The sequence below is a fragment of the Rhinolophus sinicus genome, chromosome X, assembly GCF_036562045.2.
Source record: "Rhinolophus sinicus isolate RSC01 chromosome X, ASM3656204v1, whole genome shotgun sequence".
NCBI classification, from domain to species: domain Eukaryota; kingdom Metazoa; phylum Chordata; class Mammalia; order Chiroptera; family Rhinolophidae; genus Rhinolophus; species Rhinolophus sinicus.
Window position 1 is genome coordinate 12,686,574 of NC_133768.1, and position 16,157 is coordinate 12,702,730.

The 16,157-nt window shown below is 41.5% G+C and overlaps 1 protein-coding gene across 1 annotated transcript in view; it reads left to right on the forward strand.

Annotated features, from left to right (window-relative positions):
• The first annotated feature begins 5,404 nt into the window (after positions 1-5,404).
• The window catches only part of TXLNG (taxilin gamma), a 43,397-nt gene continuing 32,644 nt past the window's right edge, over positions 5,405-16,157 (forward strand). Inside the window, exon 1 of the mRNA XM_019746309.2 lies at positions 5,405-5,684. Within this exon, the coding sequence (XP_019601868.1) occupies positions 5,583-5,684 (102 nt within the window). The 5' untranslated portion in view covers positions 5,405-5,582. The remainder of the gene's footprint in view (positions 5,685-16,157) is intronic.

A 16,157-nucleotide genomic window follows, 5' to 3' on the forward strand; every position in this document is an offset into this window, starting at 1 on the left:
TTCCTTGAAACTCTATAATTATAGCCAAGACTTGGGGAAATAAATCAGGACAAAATTCATGAAACCAATGCTCTGAAGTTTGCAGTATATGTATTTGAATTTTTGAAATGTGTGTGCTCTTTCCCAATATTCTGTACATGACAAGAGTTTTTATCTGAAGTATCCTCTTCCTGCAGGAGCTGGCAGTCCAGAGTGTGCCAATCTAATAGTATACAGCCTGCCATCAATAAGCCTGAACAATCTAGGTACAAAGTATAATCATTTTCTAAATCTTTCAGTGTCTGCCAGAAATGTGGAAGTGTATAGCAAATGCTGAAATTGGCTGAATTCCTATAAGGACTAAAATCAGGGTTAGCTCAGAAGGATGATATTGGGTAATCAAGTTAAACAATAAGCTCTTTGTTCTATGAAAAAACAAATACTCCTTTTCACCACCTACAACACCAATAGTATGCAACAAACATGAAATTCAATTCTTTTGATGAAATAATACTTTTGGCAACTTGAACAGTTAGTAGGAGCTTTTCCTTCTCTGCAAATACACTGAGTTGGACAAGTCAAACTAGCGTAGTTAATTTAACTGTTGTTGACCCTTCAAGATACAACTCAGATGTCACCTTAAACCTCCCCCCTCCACCACCACCAGTAGAAAATAACCCTTAAGAGGTTACTTTGCAATACCTCTCTGTTTGATGAATTATGTTATTATTTGTTGTGCATGTCACCATCCAGTGATGGCCTGGGAGCCCTTATTCTAAATAGTGGTATGCCTAATAAAGTGCTCAGAATGTAGTAGGTGCTCACTAAATATTTAATTGATGAACTTTCAATTACCACCAAATTTATCCTGGGAAGATCTTGGACCGGTGACTGCCTGAGGTCTTCTCAGTGTTGCAGAGGGACATTACCACCAGGAGACTCTCCAAGAGGTCGCACGAAGGGACATCACCTTGGGGAATTCAGGGTTTGGCCCTCATTTGTACAGATACAGAAAACTGAGTGATCAGTGCATTTTATCTATTCTAAGGTTCTTTTTCTCAATACGTATGTGTTGAGAGCTTTCTCTGAGCCTGGCATTCTGTTGGGCACTGGGAATGCAGGAGTTCTGTGGGCATAGTCCCTGCCCTCACTTCCTTTATCACCTGGCTGGGGAAAGAGTGAATTAAACAAGCCCTTACCCTGAAGAGTGGGACTGGCCAGGTATGAGAAGTACGGCGTCCTAGGAATGCATAATGGGCGCACCTAAAACACTCTGGGTGCCAGCGGGGCTTCTGGACACATTCCCAGAATACACTCTCTCCAGAATACAGCTCTCAGACCTGATCTGCAAAGTCAGAATATTCCTTTCTTAACAATGAGCAACGGAAGACTCTCACGGAATGGAAATGTACACATATCTACATGCCCCTCCCCCCAATCTCTCTCCCAGTAGTGAGACCCACATGGGAGACAGATTATAATGGCAAAGTTGTTTTGTGAGTAAGAAATCAAAGCAATTCTTTCTGTTCAAAGGCATTAGGTTAGGAAGATAGGGCCTCCACCACCACACTAGAGATAGCCTTGCGAATAGGGCCATTATTTTTGAAGTTCTCTGTTTTTCACCAAGATCCTCTCTCTCCCAAACATTGCTTGGATAGGCTCTTCCAGACTGGCGTCTCTGACTCTTTCTTTGCTAGGTTTCCACTCTTCTGATAAGACATTGCTTCTTTAGATTTGTCAATGCCTGTGATCATAGTATAGAGTATGACATGGTCTGTAATTTACTGTCAGTAGATAGTGTAGTAGTAGTAGGAGCCTGTGCGTGCGTGCATGCGTGTGTGTGTGTGTGTGTGTGTGTTAAATTAGGGGCTGGCAATGACCTTGCTCAGGACTTCACACGCCAGGGGTGGTCAGCTGTATTACTCAGGGAGTCCATATTCCAGCTACTATAAATGCTTCTGTTAGCCATAGTTCAATTAATACCAAGGCTTTACTAAGCAGCAAAATGAAGGTTAGAAATGGGTTTTCATTGGTGAAATGAATAGCTTGTTAGTATAACGGGTTTCAGAAATGGGCTCACACTGGTGAAATCAATGATATTCAAGATATGTGCACTGTGTAAAATCTGTGAGACTCTCCTCACCCTTGCACTGACAAGGTATAAGAACCTGGCAAGTCTGAAGCCTGTTGCTTTGATACTACAGGCTAAACGTCTAAATGGTCCTATGAACTCTGAGGGTTCCAAGTTTCCCAATGCCTCCTATAAGGCTGACAGAATCTTGCTCTGTAATAAGTGGTGAGTCCTCCTAGGGTGCCTTGCATTTCATGCAAAAATGATAGAGAATTGGGACTTTGTTGAGCTTACTGTTCAGAATTGTTTTGTGCCTCAGGCTCATGGCTGTGTAATAAATATACGAATAAATGGGCCCATATTCAGGTTCTATCCATAGCCCTCAGGAGCCTGGGAAGAACACCCCCTACCCAATGAGGAGCTGTTTCCTTTTGACCTTCACCTTCCTGGCAAGCACACTTCTTAACAGAGACAATAATTCCTTGAGCAAAAGTGAGAATAATTAATACAAACAGAACACCAGCTGTGCCCTTTAAAGACTTGACAGTCCTTGAAGACCTAAAATATTACCCCAACAATGAATTCCAGCAGAGATAAGCAAAGTGCTTTACAGGGCCTTGGGCAAAACCTTGACAGTAACCTCTTTGTCGCATTTAAGATAAAAATCTAAACAAAGAATGGGTCTATCAGAAATCAGGTTGGTCTGACCCAAGGAAGAAGAGAGTGACCCAAGATCTGGAGAGCTAGGCAGGAGCTATTCTTTCTCTCACCAGCATTGGGAGCTACACGGCACTCCTGCTATGCTCTATTCCTTAGATGTCAATCACTAAGCCTGGCCCACATTCAAGAAGTGGGGAATCAGACTCCACCTTTTGAAAGAAAGCGTCAAAGAACTTGTGGACAGATTTCAAAGGCACCAGTGCCTACGTTAAAGATGTTATAAGAAACAGACCTCTAAAATTCCTATTTGTCGCAGGAGCAGTAATAGCTACGCTTCTCTTGAGCAACCAGTTTGTTTTTATGTTGTAATGTTGTGAATCACTCTGAAAATTGTATTCTCCTCTTTTCTCAGCAGTCAGGAAGCTCAAAATAAAAAATTGACTCACCTCCAGCTTGTGTACAAGACCTTCAGGCATGTGCTTTATGCATTCAACTCACTCATGACTCCATCTTATTTTTTCTATCCTTTCATTTTCGCTTTACTCTTCTCTCTCTCTGAATGACATGATATATATCTATACACGTATACACATGTAGGTCATGGCATATTGTGTATACCGGTATGTTTACAAGCCACCCAAATTCCTTTTGAAATAAGAATGTGTATAAATAAATACAATTAAATTTTTCATTTATCTTAAGACTTGAAGTCACTTGCACAGTTTGTTTTCTTATTAAAGATAATTATTGATATTTTTGTTCCATACATACTTATACTCAAACAGAAAATCATGAAGTGAAAATACTCCCAAATCTCACAACCCAGGGAAAGACATTATTAACATTTTGATTAATAGTCTTCTAAACATCTCTTTATAAACATACAAGCAATTCTATATAAATGAAAAATTTTAAGCTCACTATACTATGTATATTTTCTAGGTCAATTTAAAACATGTTTATCATTTTTAGTAGCTGCATGGTATTCCATTGTACCATAATTTAACTACAGTGCATTTTTTTTTTTAAAGATTTTATTGGGGAAGGGGAACAGGACTTTATTGGGGAACAGTGTGTACTTTTTTTCCAAGTCAAGTTGTTGTCCTTTCAATCTTAGTTGTGGAGGGTGCCATTCAGCTTCAAGTTGTTGTCCTTTCAGTCTTAGTTGTGGAGGGCGCAGCTCAGCTTCAGGTCCAGTTGCCATTGCTAGTTGCAGGGGGCACAGCCCACCATCCCTTGCGGGAGTCGAACCGGCAACCTTGTGGTTGAGAGGACGTGCTCCAACCAGCTGAGCCATCTGGGAGGCAACTCAGCTCAAGGTGCCATGTTCAATCTTAGTTGCAGGGGGCACAGCCCACCATCCCTTGCGGGACTCGAGGAATTGAACTGGCAACCTTGTGGTTAAGAGCCCACTGGCCCATGTGGGAATCGAACCGGCAGCCTTCGGAGTTAGGAGCATGGAGCTCCATTCAGCTCTAACCGCCTGAGCCACCGGGCCGGCCCTACAGTGCATTTTGACACTCCATTTCCTGGACACCTTAGAAGCAACATCACTGATAAATGTATTTTGCATCTTGCTGGGACTTTTGCCTTTAAGGAGGTGAGGCATGGTGGCTGAGGCCATTGACTTTATAGAGTCTGGGTAGGGGTTCATTAACTATTGCTTTAGTTTTGAAATCTCAAAGCTGGATAGAAGTGTTTTGCCCACAAAATAAAATGGCACTTTGCCCAAATTTACAGAAATAATTAATAGATGGAATTTCCCCAACGTAGACATTTACTTTCATGTATGTGATTACATTTTTTTGGCGTCTGCTACTACTGTTTTGTATTCAACTCTAATAAAAAATGGTATAGGAGTTACACAGATTTTCATAATTAATTATTTAAGACTACATATCAGGATTTCATGGCGGTCTGTGACTTTCAGAAGCTCCGTCACTGGAGATCTGGTTCCATCAGATGGATTTAGGGAATATTCCTGAGGAAAACTCCACCCCCGTCCCAATCATGTCAAGAAAAAAAAATCGATTCAGCAAACTGAGTTTGTTTAAAAAATTCCGTAACGAAACGACTGGCGGAGAAAACAGTATGCATTCAACATGTATTTTGCGCCAACTAAGTGCGGAGAACGATGCTAGAAGCCGGGGCGGTTCAGCCAAGGTGAACAGGACGCAGCCCGGATCTGGCAGGAACTCGGAACAGGTACACGGTGCTGACAGCTCTGGTGGAGAGGCAGAACTTGGGGCAGGTGTCCGAGTCAGAAACCTCAAATTCTGAAAGCCATTACATCTCTCCTGCCTTGACAGTCACGAAATATTTCCCTTTATCCTCAAATCAGTCGAGCTCAATTCCGAAGAAGAGCAACAAAAACAAAAACACAACAACGCGACCCCCAGCCCGCTCCCTGCCAAACGCTGGAATAGTTCTAAACTTTCCCCGTAGGATAATAAAGTGTACCTTCCGGTACCGGTAATCGTCCCCAGAAAACTACAAGTCCCAGTAGGCTGCGCGCACATTACGGCGGATACTCTCCCCGTCTCAGCACGCCGCATTACGCTCCAATCCCGATCCGGGCCTGTAGCCGTGGCCGCACAGCCTGTTGGGACTTGTAGTCAGCTAGAGTTTCCTTTCTCCGTCTGCGCAGACGCGCGCGGTCTCTGTACGCCTAGTGGCTCTGCAGAAGCCCGGCCCCGGCCTCAAAGATCCCCACCCCCATCCTGCTCCAGCCCCTCGGGGGGTCAACCTCCTCCGGTCACGTGGGGAGCCTGACGTGCGGCGATTGGCCGTAGGGTTTCAGGGGCGGGACGCAAGGCCCTGCGAGGTTGTGTGCCCCTTGTCGGGCCGCTTGTTTGGCTGCTGCCGTCACCTCATGGCGACGCGGGTAGAAGAAGCAGCGCGGGGAAGAGGCGGCGGTGCCGAGGAGGCGACTGAGGCCGGACGGGGAGGACGGCGACGCAGCCCGCGGCAGAAGGTCAGTCTAGGGGGCGTCCGCGTTGTTGCTGGGCCGGGGGAATGCTCGGGCTAGCTTTTTCGGGGTCCACCTCTTCACTCTCCCCGGTTTACCTTTAGCCACCGGACGAACATCCGGCCCTCATCTCTCTCGGGGGTGACGACAGTGGGAGCAGGTGGAAGGAGTGGGACTGGGATGTATGGAGTGGGAAGGGGCGACTGTGGGGGCTTTGGGGCGCGCGGCGGAGGGGGAGGGAGGACAGGGGACGCAGCCGGTTGGGAGGGGGAAGGGGTGCGAGGCGGGGGCGCGCCAGGTGTGACAGCCACGTGCGGCCGGCGCCGCTGGCACCAGGTCTCTCTCACAACCCCCGCCCTCCGCTTGCTCCCTGTGCTTCTTGTGCTGGGTGCTGCCATTGGGGTCTGCGGTTGGGGCTACGGGCTCGCCCTCGCGCCCGGCAGGTGCGCAGGGAGCGCTGCGGGGTGCGCGTGCGAGGCTGTTGCGCAGTAAGATAACCGCGCGGGAGCCGGAGCTGCTCTGCGCCCCCCTTCCCCCCGCCCCCCTGCGCTCCCTGTCACTGAGCGCGCGGGCGGTCGTCGCGGGTCCGGAGGGGCCGCTCGGTCCCCAGACCCAGGCACCCAGGGGTCGTCTCGGGGCGCCACCGGCTTGGGTGCACGTGGGGCCGGCGATAGGGGGGCGATGCTGGAGGACCTGAGTCCCTCAGAGTTGGGATCCGCATCGCGTGGTAGCTGGTCTTCCCAATCCAGCCCCTCCTCACCCTTCTTGCTCTTTTTTCCTCCCCTTTTCTTTCTTTCCCTTTTTTTTTTTCCAATTTTTTTGTGAGCGCGAACTTGACCGTCTCCCTGACCCTGCCCTTTGGTCTCTCAATCTGGAGACGGGCTAGACCGTTCCCCTTGCCTTACTTGACTCACGTCAAGGAGTTTTCAGTGTCTCCCTGGATACAGGAAAATCGAGACCTTCAGAATGGGAGAATTCCACTTGTTCTGGAGTCAGTGGGTGGAGTTTCAAAAAGATTGCACAAGGAATGGCGAACAGGGCTTTCAGGGTGCAGGAATGGAGAACTGCAGGGAAAGGGGCTGGGCAGGTGGGAACCCCCTCTCTATTTCCTTACACCTTAAACATCTTGAAACATTGGACGTCCTGCTTGATCACTCAGGGCTGTTTAATATTACAGTTAACCCTTGAACAATGCGGGGGTTAGGGGCACCTCCTCCCCGACTAACTTTTGACTCCCGCAAAACTTAACTGCATAGTTGTCCCTCAGTATCCGAGGGGGATCGATTCCAGGACCCAGCAGATACCAAAATCCAGCAGGGGATGTTCAATAACCCTATATGAAATGGCGAAGATCAGTGTGTACAGTTGGTGGCTCTCTGCGTCCATGGACTCCCAACCAGAGATGGAAAACAGTACAGGTATTTATTGAAAATAAATACTGCGTATAAGCAGGCCACGCAGTTCAAACCTGTGTTGTTCAAGGGTCAGCTGTACTTAATTATGCATTTGAATACTTGTAAAAATCACTTCTGTATAAAATTACGAAATAATATTTTTTTCTAATGTGATTCGTGAACTTGAAAAAGGAGAACAAAGGTTCAGTTTACATGTGAGCAAGTGTCAAGAATTAGCTTTTTGGGCCCTGTTTCTAAGGTCAGGTATTTTTACGTCTCTGCATGAGGGTGTTACTACTTCTCAATTACCTGTCTTTCTCTCCCTCTCTTTGTACTCTAAAAGAAAGATCCAGTACTTGCAGGACTGAAAAAGAAGCTGTGGACCAAAAGTACTCTAGGGATTCAACACTGTCACTTTGGACACTTCAGGCATTCCCTGAGGGTGGGGAGCCAATCTCAGTGTTTGGTTTCATAGGTCCCCCAGGGGAGGACTCTGACAAAAAGCCACGCAATTGAGGACATAACCTCCCTTTTATGCCACTGGGATAAGGACAAAAAGTCTGAATAAGGAACTGAGGTTTAAGCAACTAGCATTTTAAATGACAGAGATAAGAGGTAATGACTCTTTGAGGCAGCCCTTTGGTTTACAGCTGGTTATGAATAGTCATGTGTCTGTGCTGTTCATTTTTGTTTACTTGTACCGTCTTTGCTCATGCTTTTCTTTCTGGGCATCTTTTTTCCTTCTGATTTCCAATTTACTTGTGATAAGGAATTAAAATACATGGTTAAATATTAGTTTTTGAATTTTCATTTAAAAAATTGGGTGAATAGCTTGTAAAAGTCACTCAAGTTATTTCCTTATGACCCTTAATTTTTTATTTTCTCTGGGTCACTGAATTGAAAAAATATTCCTAATTCTAACTTGACCTCCACTCTATTTTTCAGGAAGCAGAAATGATGTTTAATTGGGTTGTTTTGAAAATATTGAAGGAATTAAAAGAAAAATGACCAACTGCTTTGTCACTCTTCGGTTACGTTATGAGACTTAAAGTGAGAAGCAATTGGAGGTGGGCTTTATTGGTTCCTGGTGTTTTAACCATCTGCTTAGTCACTCTTGACCTGCTAGGTTAATTGTGGCATTGTTTCATAACTAAATCCATTTGAATGGTCTTTTGAGGTAACTTTTTTCTTCTAAAGTTAATATTACAGTTTATTTCTAGGGGGTCTCTTGAATTGTCTAAAACTGTCCTGTCTAATATGATAGCCTCTAGACACATGTGCCTACTTAAATGTTAAAATTAAGTAAAAAAATAAAAATTCCGTTCCTTAGTCATACTAGCCACATTTCAAGTGTTAAGTAGTCAGTGGGTCCAGTGGCTACTGTATTAGAGCAGATCTAGATAGAGTATTTCCATCATTGCATAAAGTGCTAATGGACGACATTGGTCTAAAAAGATGGGATGCACATTATCAGGTATTCCAGGCATTTTTTAGAACACCAGCCTCATTCATATTACTTCCTAAACCCCTATGTAGAATTTGTTTTATAAAGGTTGAGCAGTTAGTTTTAGGTTTGCAGGAAAATTGAGCATAAATTGCAGAGTTCCCATATATCCCCCCACACCCCTTTTCCTTATTATTTACATCTTGCATTAGTGTGGTACATTGTTAGAATTGAGGAACCAATGTTGATATACTATTACTAAAGTCCATAGTTTACATGAGGGTTTCTTGGTGGTGTACATTCTGAGTTTTTACTGCATATTTGCACACACATTAACTCTTTCAGCATCACATGGATGCTATGGAGAAGGCTGGGCAGCTGTCATTGCCCTTAATTTACAAATGACAAAACTGCTCACCAAGGTCCAGTGATTTGCCCAAGGGGTGAAGCTGAGTCTGGAACCCAATAAATATTCTTTCATCTACACTACAGTAATAAGTAGTGTAGTAGTTGGTAAATAGTATGGATTTTGGAGTCAAGACTCTTGGCTCTCTGCCATTTATTAGCTGTGCAACCTTGGACAAGTTTCTCAATCTTTCTAAGCCTCAGTTGCATCATCTTTAAAGTGGGGGTGACGCTAATACCGACCACATCGGATTGTTGTGAAGAATAAGAGTTGTTGTGAATCATTCAGCAGTGTTGGGCACGTAGAATTTTACTTCGTTTGAAGGGGAGACTATATGAAAGATCCATTTGTCTTTTAGGGTGCTGTTAATTTTGTAAATCCATTTTCCAACCTTTGTATTCTTCCCTCTTCCCAGAATCTGTGATAGACACAATGAGGAGAAATCAGTTCACCGTGGGGCAAGAGTATGGGGTAGGAAGAAACCATTTCATTATCTTGTTTTTCTCCCCATTTGCGGACTTGATGAATTTCCACTCTTCTGGCACAGAGATGAAGTAGTAAGAATCAAAGTGATCTTCTATTTACAACATTGTCGTCTTAATTCTGTCATCAAGCTTTGGTAAATTTCATTTTCACGGGAACCAAACAGGCAAAGCAATAATGAGAGCAGACCAGCCACAGCATATTCCTCTAGTAATACCACGGTTTTAGACTGTAATATGCTACGTGTATTTATTGTATGTGACTGAAAGGTGTTTCATATATTATTTTGTGTGTCGTTTATATTGACTTTGGCTAGAGAAGTTTTACTTAGGAATGCATGTCAAATCCAGATGCCGTAACAGAGTGTGTGTGATTTGCTTTTGTGTGGGATTCTTTCCAGGATTCACTATAATAGATTTCTTTTCAATGGATATACTGTTCAGATTTTACACTGTTTAGAGTTGTGTTTCTAAGGAAAGATATTTATGAGTCCTCACTGTTTCCTGCACTGTGCTTGGCACTTACAACGTGCTTGCATATGAATATGTCCTTTGCATAGTAGGTGGTATCCCCAGGTATGTAGATAAAGCATCTGAGGCTCAGTCAGGGATAAAAAAACAACAAAAAACCCTTTGCTTAAATAACATAGCTCAGAGCTGGTGATGTTGACCTAGAGTTGGTGTGTGTAATTGATAGTGCAACTGATGTACCCTACTGCATGGACAGTTTCTGCTTACCTAGTAAGCTTTCACCCACTATCCTGAAGCAATCCCTTTGCCTCTTCCTCTCCTTCCCACCCCCCTCCCCCCAGTTCCTTTTCTGATTATTAGTAACTTTTAGTTAATGTGACAGTATTTAAAATGTGTAGTGTACACATTTAATATAGTATTTATCAATATTGAGAATTAGTTATGTTTAAAATATTCCCAAGTGGGACATTTCCAGAAGAGGATAAAAATAGGTCAGGTGATCCTTTAAGGGTTTGAACCCTGAGAGTATATTTTAATGATTCAATTTATTTCCTAGTTGAAATTCTCTTGGTACTTACAACTACTTAAATTTTATTGCTTGAAGGAAAAGATATATAAAATGACCAGTGTTGTCCTCCTGTGCTATCAAAATAATTTTATTAGCATTTCTTGCTCAGGGTGTTGATTTGCATTGTTTCATTTCCAAAATGTCCCCAGAATGACCCTCATCCCCCACTTCCTGCTCTAGTCTGCCATGAGTAATATTGCTAAACCCTAGTTTTTCAATTTTCTTCTTTCCCTCCTCTCAGGAAGGTCAAAGTAGAATGGTTTGGCAAGGAAGATGTACCAGTAGCTTAGAAGTACATTTCTTTAAGGATTTTTTGGATTGACGTGTGGGCCATATTAAAAGGGAGAATATAGGTGTTTTGCATGATTTGCAAATGCATCCTTATTCAGATATTATTGTAACAGTTCTGCACACTTGCAATTTATATTAATTATATCTAATATTCTTACTACTTTAGAAGGTAGGTACTGTTTATCCCTAGTTGACAGGAGGAAACGGAGAGATTGACCTCTTCCTGGCCACACAGGAGGTAGTAAGTGGTATATTCAGTGACAGCCATTCCCCCTATTCCGTTTAGTTTGTGCTCTCTTAACACATTTTTTGAGGGTAGTAAATAAAAATGTGGTCCTTGTTGAATGTGAGCAAAACTTGGGGGTAGGTATGAAAACAAATTATGAAGGGTGGGGTTGGGTCTTTAGGGGTACGGAAAAGCTATTGTAACACAGGAACCAGGGGAGTTTTGAGCCTTATAGGTCTAATACCTTTTGTTTCATTCACTTAGGCCCTAGGTTGAACTTAAGACATATGACTTGGGACACGTGCTGTACTATAATTCCCTGCAAAGGCACCTCCGTGTGTAATTTGGATAAATTGAAAGGTAGAGGGTTTAGAGAGACCCCTATTTTAAACCTTTTAAGGGCCCCACGACACCATGTTAACAAAGAGCTGGAGTTGTCTGGGTCAGTAGGACAAGGAAACAAGACCTGATGTTTCAGAGGTGCATCATGGGTACACGTGGAGCTGGCGAAGAGTGACTCCATCAGTTGGGACAGGGATGTTCAGTTTAGGTACTTCATAAAAGCAGAGGACCATTTTACATCCCAGGAGTCTGTGGCTTAAAGATGCCAATTGTGTGACCTGGCCCTGCCCCTGTGCAAAGTGTGTCAGGCCCAAGCATATTTCAGTAGCTTTGGGCATTAAAATCTTTGAATTTCCTTTTGCTTCCTAGATAGGTGTTTAGGCTAACAGGTACCGCTCAGATTGTAGATAATCATTGAATTATGGTTTTAGAGCTAGAAGTGATTTTGCAAATCATGGAGTCCAGCAGCCTTCATTTTTATAAAAGAAATAGCCATAGAAGCTAAATGTGAAATCTAATGCCATCATCCTCATTTTTTAAAAGGCAAATGCTGTGCACAGTCTAATAGAGATGTTAGCACCTATTGCTATAGGTAGTAGCCCCACTAGATTTCACCTACAAGAGATCATGAGGCCAAAGCAGCTGTGTCCTTCACCAGCGGGGGAAGTCAGGTTCCCTCATCCTGACGTCAGCACTGGTTTGCTCCTCTTTTTTGTCATTTACCTATTAATGCCTCCATGTGTACCCCTGTCCTCATGCAGACTGTGACATATCTTTCTGGGGCCTTTTGCTGCCAAAAGTGAGGAGTTGGGACAACTACAACTTAACCTTGCCTCCAATTTATATCACTCAGAAGTCCGTCATTGCTCTGGCTTTACTCGTATATTCATTTGTTAATTTTTTAGATAAGAGCTTTAAGGAGGTATAATTCACATACCATACAATTAATACAAGATTTAAGTATTTAAGTATTGGGAAGCTTTCAAGTTCGTGGTGGCAGATAATTTTCAAAAATTTTAAATTTTTCTTGAAAACTCAGGTTTTATATTGGCAACAAATACTGTCAGTTGTTTGCCTTGAAGTAATAGGCTCACTTCATATATTAGAGAAAATGTCTGCCAAATACCCAAGTCTGAATAAACAACCAGTTTGTCTTTAAAAAAAGAAACAAGGTAATCCATGAAAAAAGCTGCTACTTGGGCTCATAATTCAAACAACTGCATTACCCTATTTCCCCGAAAATAAGACCTAGCCAGACAATTAGCTCTAATGCGTCTTATGGAGCAAAAATTAATATAAGATTGTCCGGCTACATCTTATTTTTGGGGAAACATGGTAGTACTTTTCCTCAAGATTGCCAGTCAGACTTTGGTGTGCGGCAGAAGTGCTTTATGTGTACTCTCTGTGTCTTTGCATAGAAAGATGTGTACTCAAGGGTTGATATTTAATACAAACTGAAATTTTTTATTGCTTCTTCAAGGGCATTTTTAAGTAAAAATGGTTTCCGCCTCCTCCGCCCCCAGTGAATACATGGGGGTGAAGAAAACCATGACTTCTAGTATAGTTTCGTGCCACTGCCTTGATTTGTACTAAGGAGCCAGCAGCAGTGTTTCTCATTATTGCTTTTGCACCACTGGTGTACATGTCAATGCCAAAAAGACAAATAACATCTCAGTATTATTATGAAAATAGAATTTGAGCTTGCAGACTACCTGGAAGGGTCCACGGACTGTAGTTTGAGAACCAACTGCACCAGGGTTTTATCTGAAGTGGGGTCTGCTTTTCCTCGTTTCATCTTTCCCACGACCATGCTGTCAGAAGAGAATAGGCTTCTTATTCATGGCCTTATTCCTAAGACTTGTTCTTAGAAATGTTACATCCCAGTTATTACTGACTCAGCTGCTTCATCTTGCTAGTGGAGCGATTCAGTAAACATAGCGACCGAAATATTTTTACGTTTAATTCCTGAGGACCAGTATAAAGTTAGCTTTTATTTGCTAAAGGCTTAAAGAACGTTCTAAACCAAAATATATTCATCATGATTCTTCTGTGTGTGGTAAAATATACGTAACATGAAATTTACCGTTTTTACCATTTTTAGGCATACAGTTCAGTGGGATTAAGTACATTAACAGCGTTGTGCAACCAACAGCACCACCCATCTGAACTTTTTCATCTTCCCACACTGCAGCTCTGTACTCCATTTTCCTCACCCCCAGCCCCTGGCACCCAACCATTCTATTTTCTTTCTCTGTGATTTTGACTATTCTAGGTATTTCATGTAAGTGGAATCATACAATGTTTTGTCCTTTTGTGTCTGGTTTTTTCACTTAACATAGTGACTACCAGGTTCATCCATGTTGTAGCATGTGTCAGAACTTTTTCTTCCTTTTTAAGACTGAATAATATTCTAATGTATGTGTATACCACATTTTGTTCATCCATCTGTTGATGGACATTTGGGTATTAATCATGATTCTTAACTTTAAATGTGATCCTTTAGAACTTCCCCCATAGAAGTATTACCTCCATACCACGCTCAATGAATGTAGGTCTCAAATAATGGCTTTTTCCCCCCTTCCTACTTTCCCCCTAGTTTATCTATATAATGGAGTAATATTCTCACTATTTTAGAATTGTATGGCTAAACTAAATAATGTATTAAACTAAATGATGTATTAAAATGCCATTAATACATTAAAACTTAGTGCATTAATGGCACATAGCAATTAGTAAATTTTAGGATTTTTTCCTTCCTCCTCTCGCTCAGAACTTAGCCTTAGATATACTATGTTAATGCTCTGTTGTTATTCCATGTATCTCAAACAGTAGGCTTAGATATTGACCATGTGATTCCACTTGGGAATAGTTAATTATCCATGATTGAATTTTTTTAAACAGTGATTTGGCAGATATCCTAGCCATAGTTATAAATCGAGGCCAAGTTTAAATGAGATATTTCAATTTGCAGAATTGTTTTAAGAAGGAAATAAATGAGAACCGCTACAAAACTTCACTCTTAGTAGATCCCACTTCTATCATCCTGTAGAAGACTTGAGTGTAAAGATTAGCGGGGACAGACCCAGAGGTCTGTAGAGCAGGGTGAAGGGAGAATATGATATGAAATGAGATACAAACTCCTGCAATCTTCAGACTGAGCTTGGGGTAGTGGTGGAAAAATGAACAAGTATAATACTGTGATTATCAACACAAAACTAACTTCATTACAGTTAACTAATCAACTTTAGAGGTCTTTTTTAAAAAAGTGCAAGTCATACATTCACATAATAAAAAAATTAAAATAGAATGAAAGGTATAAAATGAAAATGTAAGTCTCCCTTCATTTCCAATTTCTAGGTCCACACTCCAGAGATAAACATGGTGAGTAATTTTGGTACTATCCTTATAGAAAAGTTTTATCCATGTACTGTCTTACGTATGAATACATTTCTTATTTATACTGACATGTTCGTCCTGTACCAGATGTTTATCTTTTTGCCTACTCACTGAGACCTTGGCATTCTGTCCATATTGACACGGATACACCTTATTCTTTTTAATAGCTGCACAGTTTTCCTTGTATGGATGACCATTATTTATTTAACAAGTTCCTTATTGGTAGACAAGCAGTGGTTTGGTGAATAAATAGCCTTTGCCCTTGAGTGAGAGTATCTGTGGAGTAAACTAGTGGTGGAATCCACTGTGAAAGTGAATGTGCATTCAGGCGTTGATAGATACTGCTAAACACCTCTACAAAACCAGTGCTCTGCCAACTTACACTCCCCAGGACTGTACTGAGGGACCTGTTTGCCCACACCAAAGTTTGCTTTGTTTTGTAAAATCCTTTAAAATCTGGTAGTTAGAAGATAGTGTCTTACTTTGATTTGCGTTTTGATTTGTATTTCTTTAATTATGAATGAGGTTGAATATGTTTTTGTATGTTGGGCATTTTTAATTTAACTGTGTTTGCTTGTTTAAAAACCCTTGAAAATTGGGTCCCTGACTCATTTGAAGCCCTTACTAATGTCTTTTGGCTAGTGCAAAGTTTTCAATTATTTAGTAAATTGATTTTACTCTCCTTTAAAGAATAAAATAGCTTCTGAGTTTTTTGATTTCCTTAGAAAGGCCTTTCCCATGCCAAGGTTATGAAAAGATTTTTACTTAGGACTTCTATTTCTTTGTGGTTTTCATTTTTCATGTTTCAGTCTTGGAGAGGTGAGATAGGATATCACTCTCCCCCCCCCCCTCCGTATTGCTTGGAGATACCTCAAGTCATTTCTTTCCTTCAAATCATTTTAATTTGGAATTACATCATTTTTAATATAGTAAATTCCCATATATGGGTCTGTGTGGTCTGTTTTTGAAGACAGTGCTATGTAATTAGGAAGTCTCAGACAAGTATTTCATGCCTGAAATAAAAATAAGATCTCATCTTTGGAAGTTTATATTTTGAGATATTAGGAATTTATTGTTTGAAAGAGTACAGGCATATTGTAGAGACAGGTACACCAGAATATAATTATATACTAGTGCACAATCATATATCATTTTATCTGTTAAAAATAAAAACCCTTTAATTTTATTTCATTCCTTTGTTCTAACACAGTAAAACAGACTACTATTTAAGGGAGGCATTGAGTTATATAATACATATTTTAAAGACTTTGATCCAAAATGGTTAAAGCAGAATTTTGAGATGAATGATTGATAAAGCGTTGGCTGTCTGGAAAACTTTGCTATCCAGAATAATTCTTTGAAATATTAAAATATAGTTTTATCATACAAACTATTTTAAGTGACTCATATAAGGCTAAAGTCACTTTTCTAATTTAAAAAGCACATGAACCCACCAACT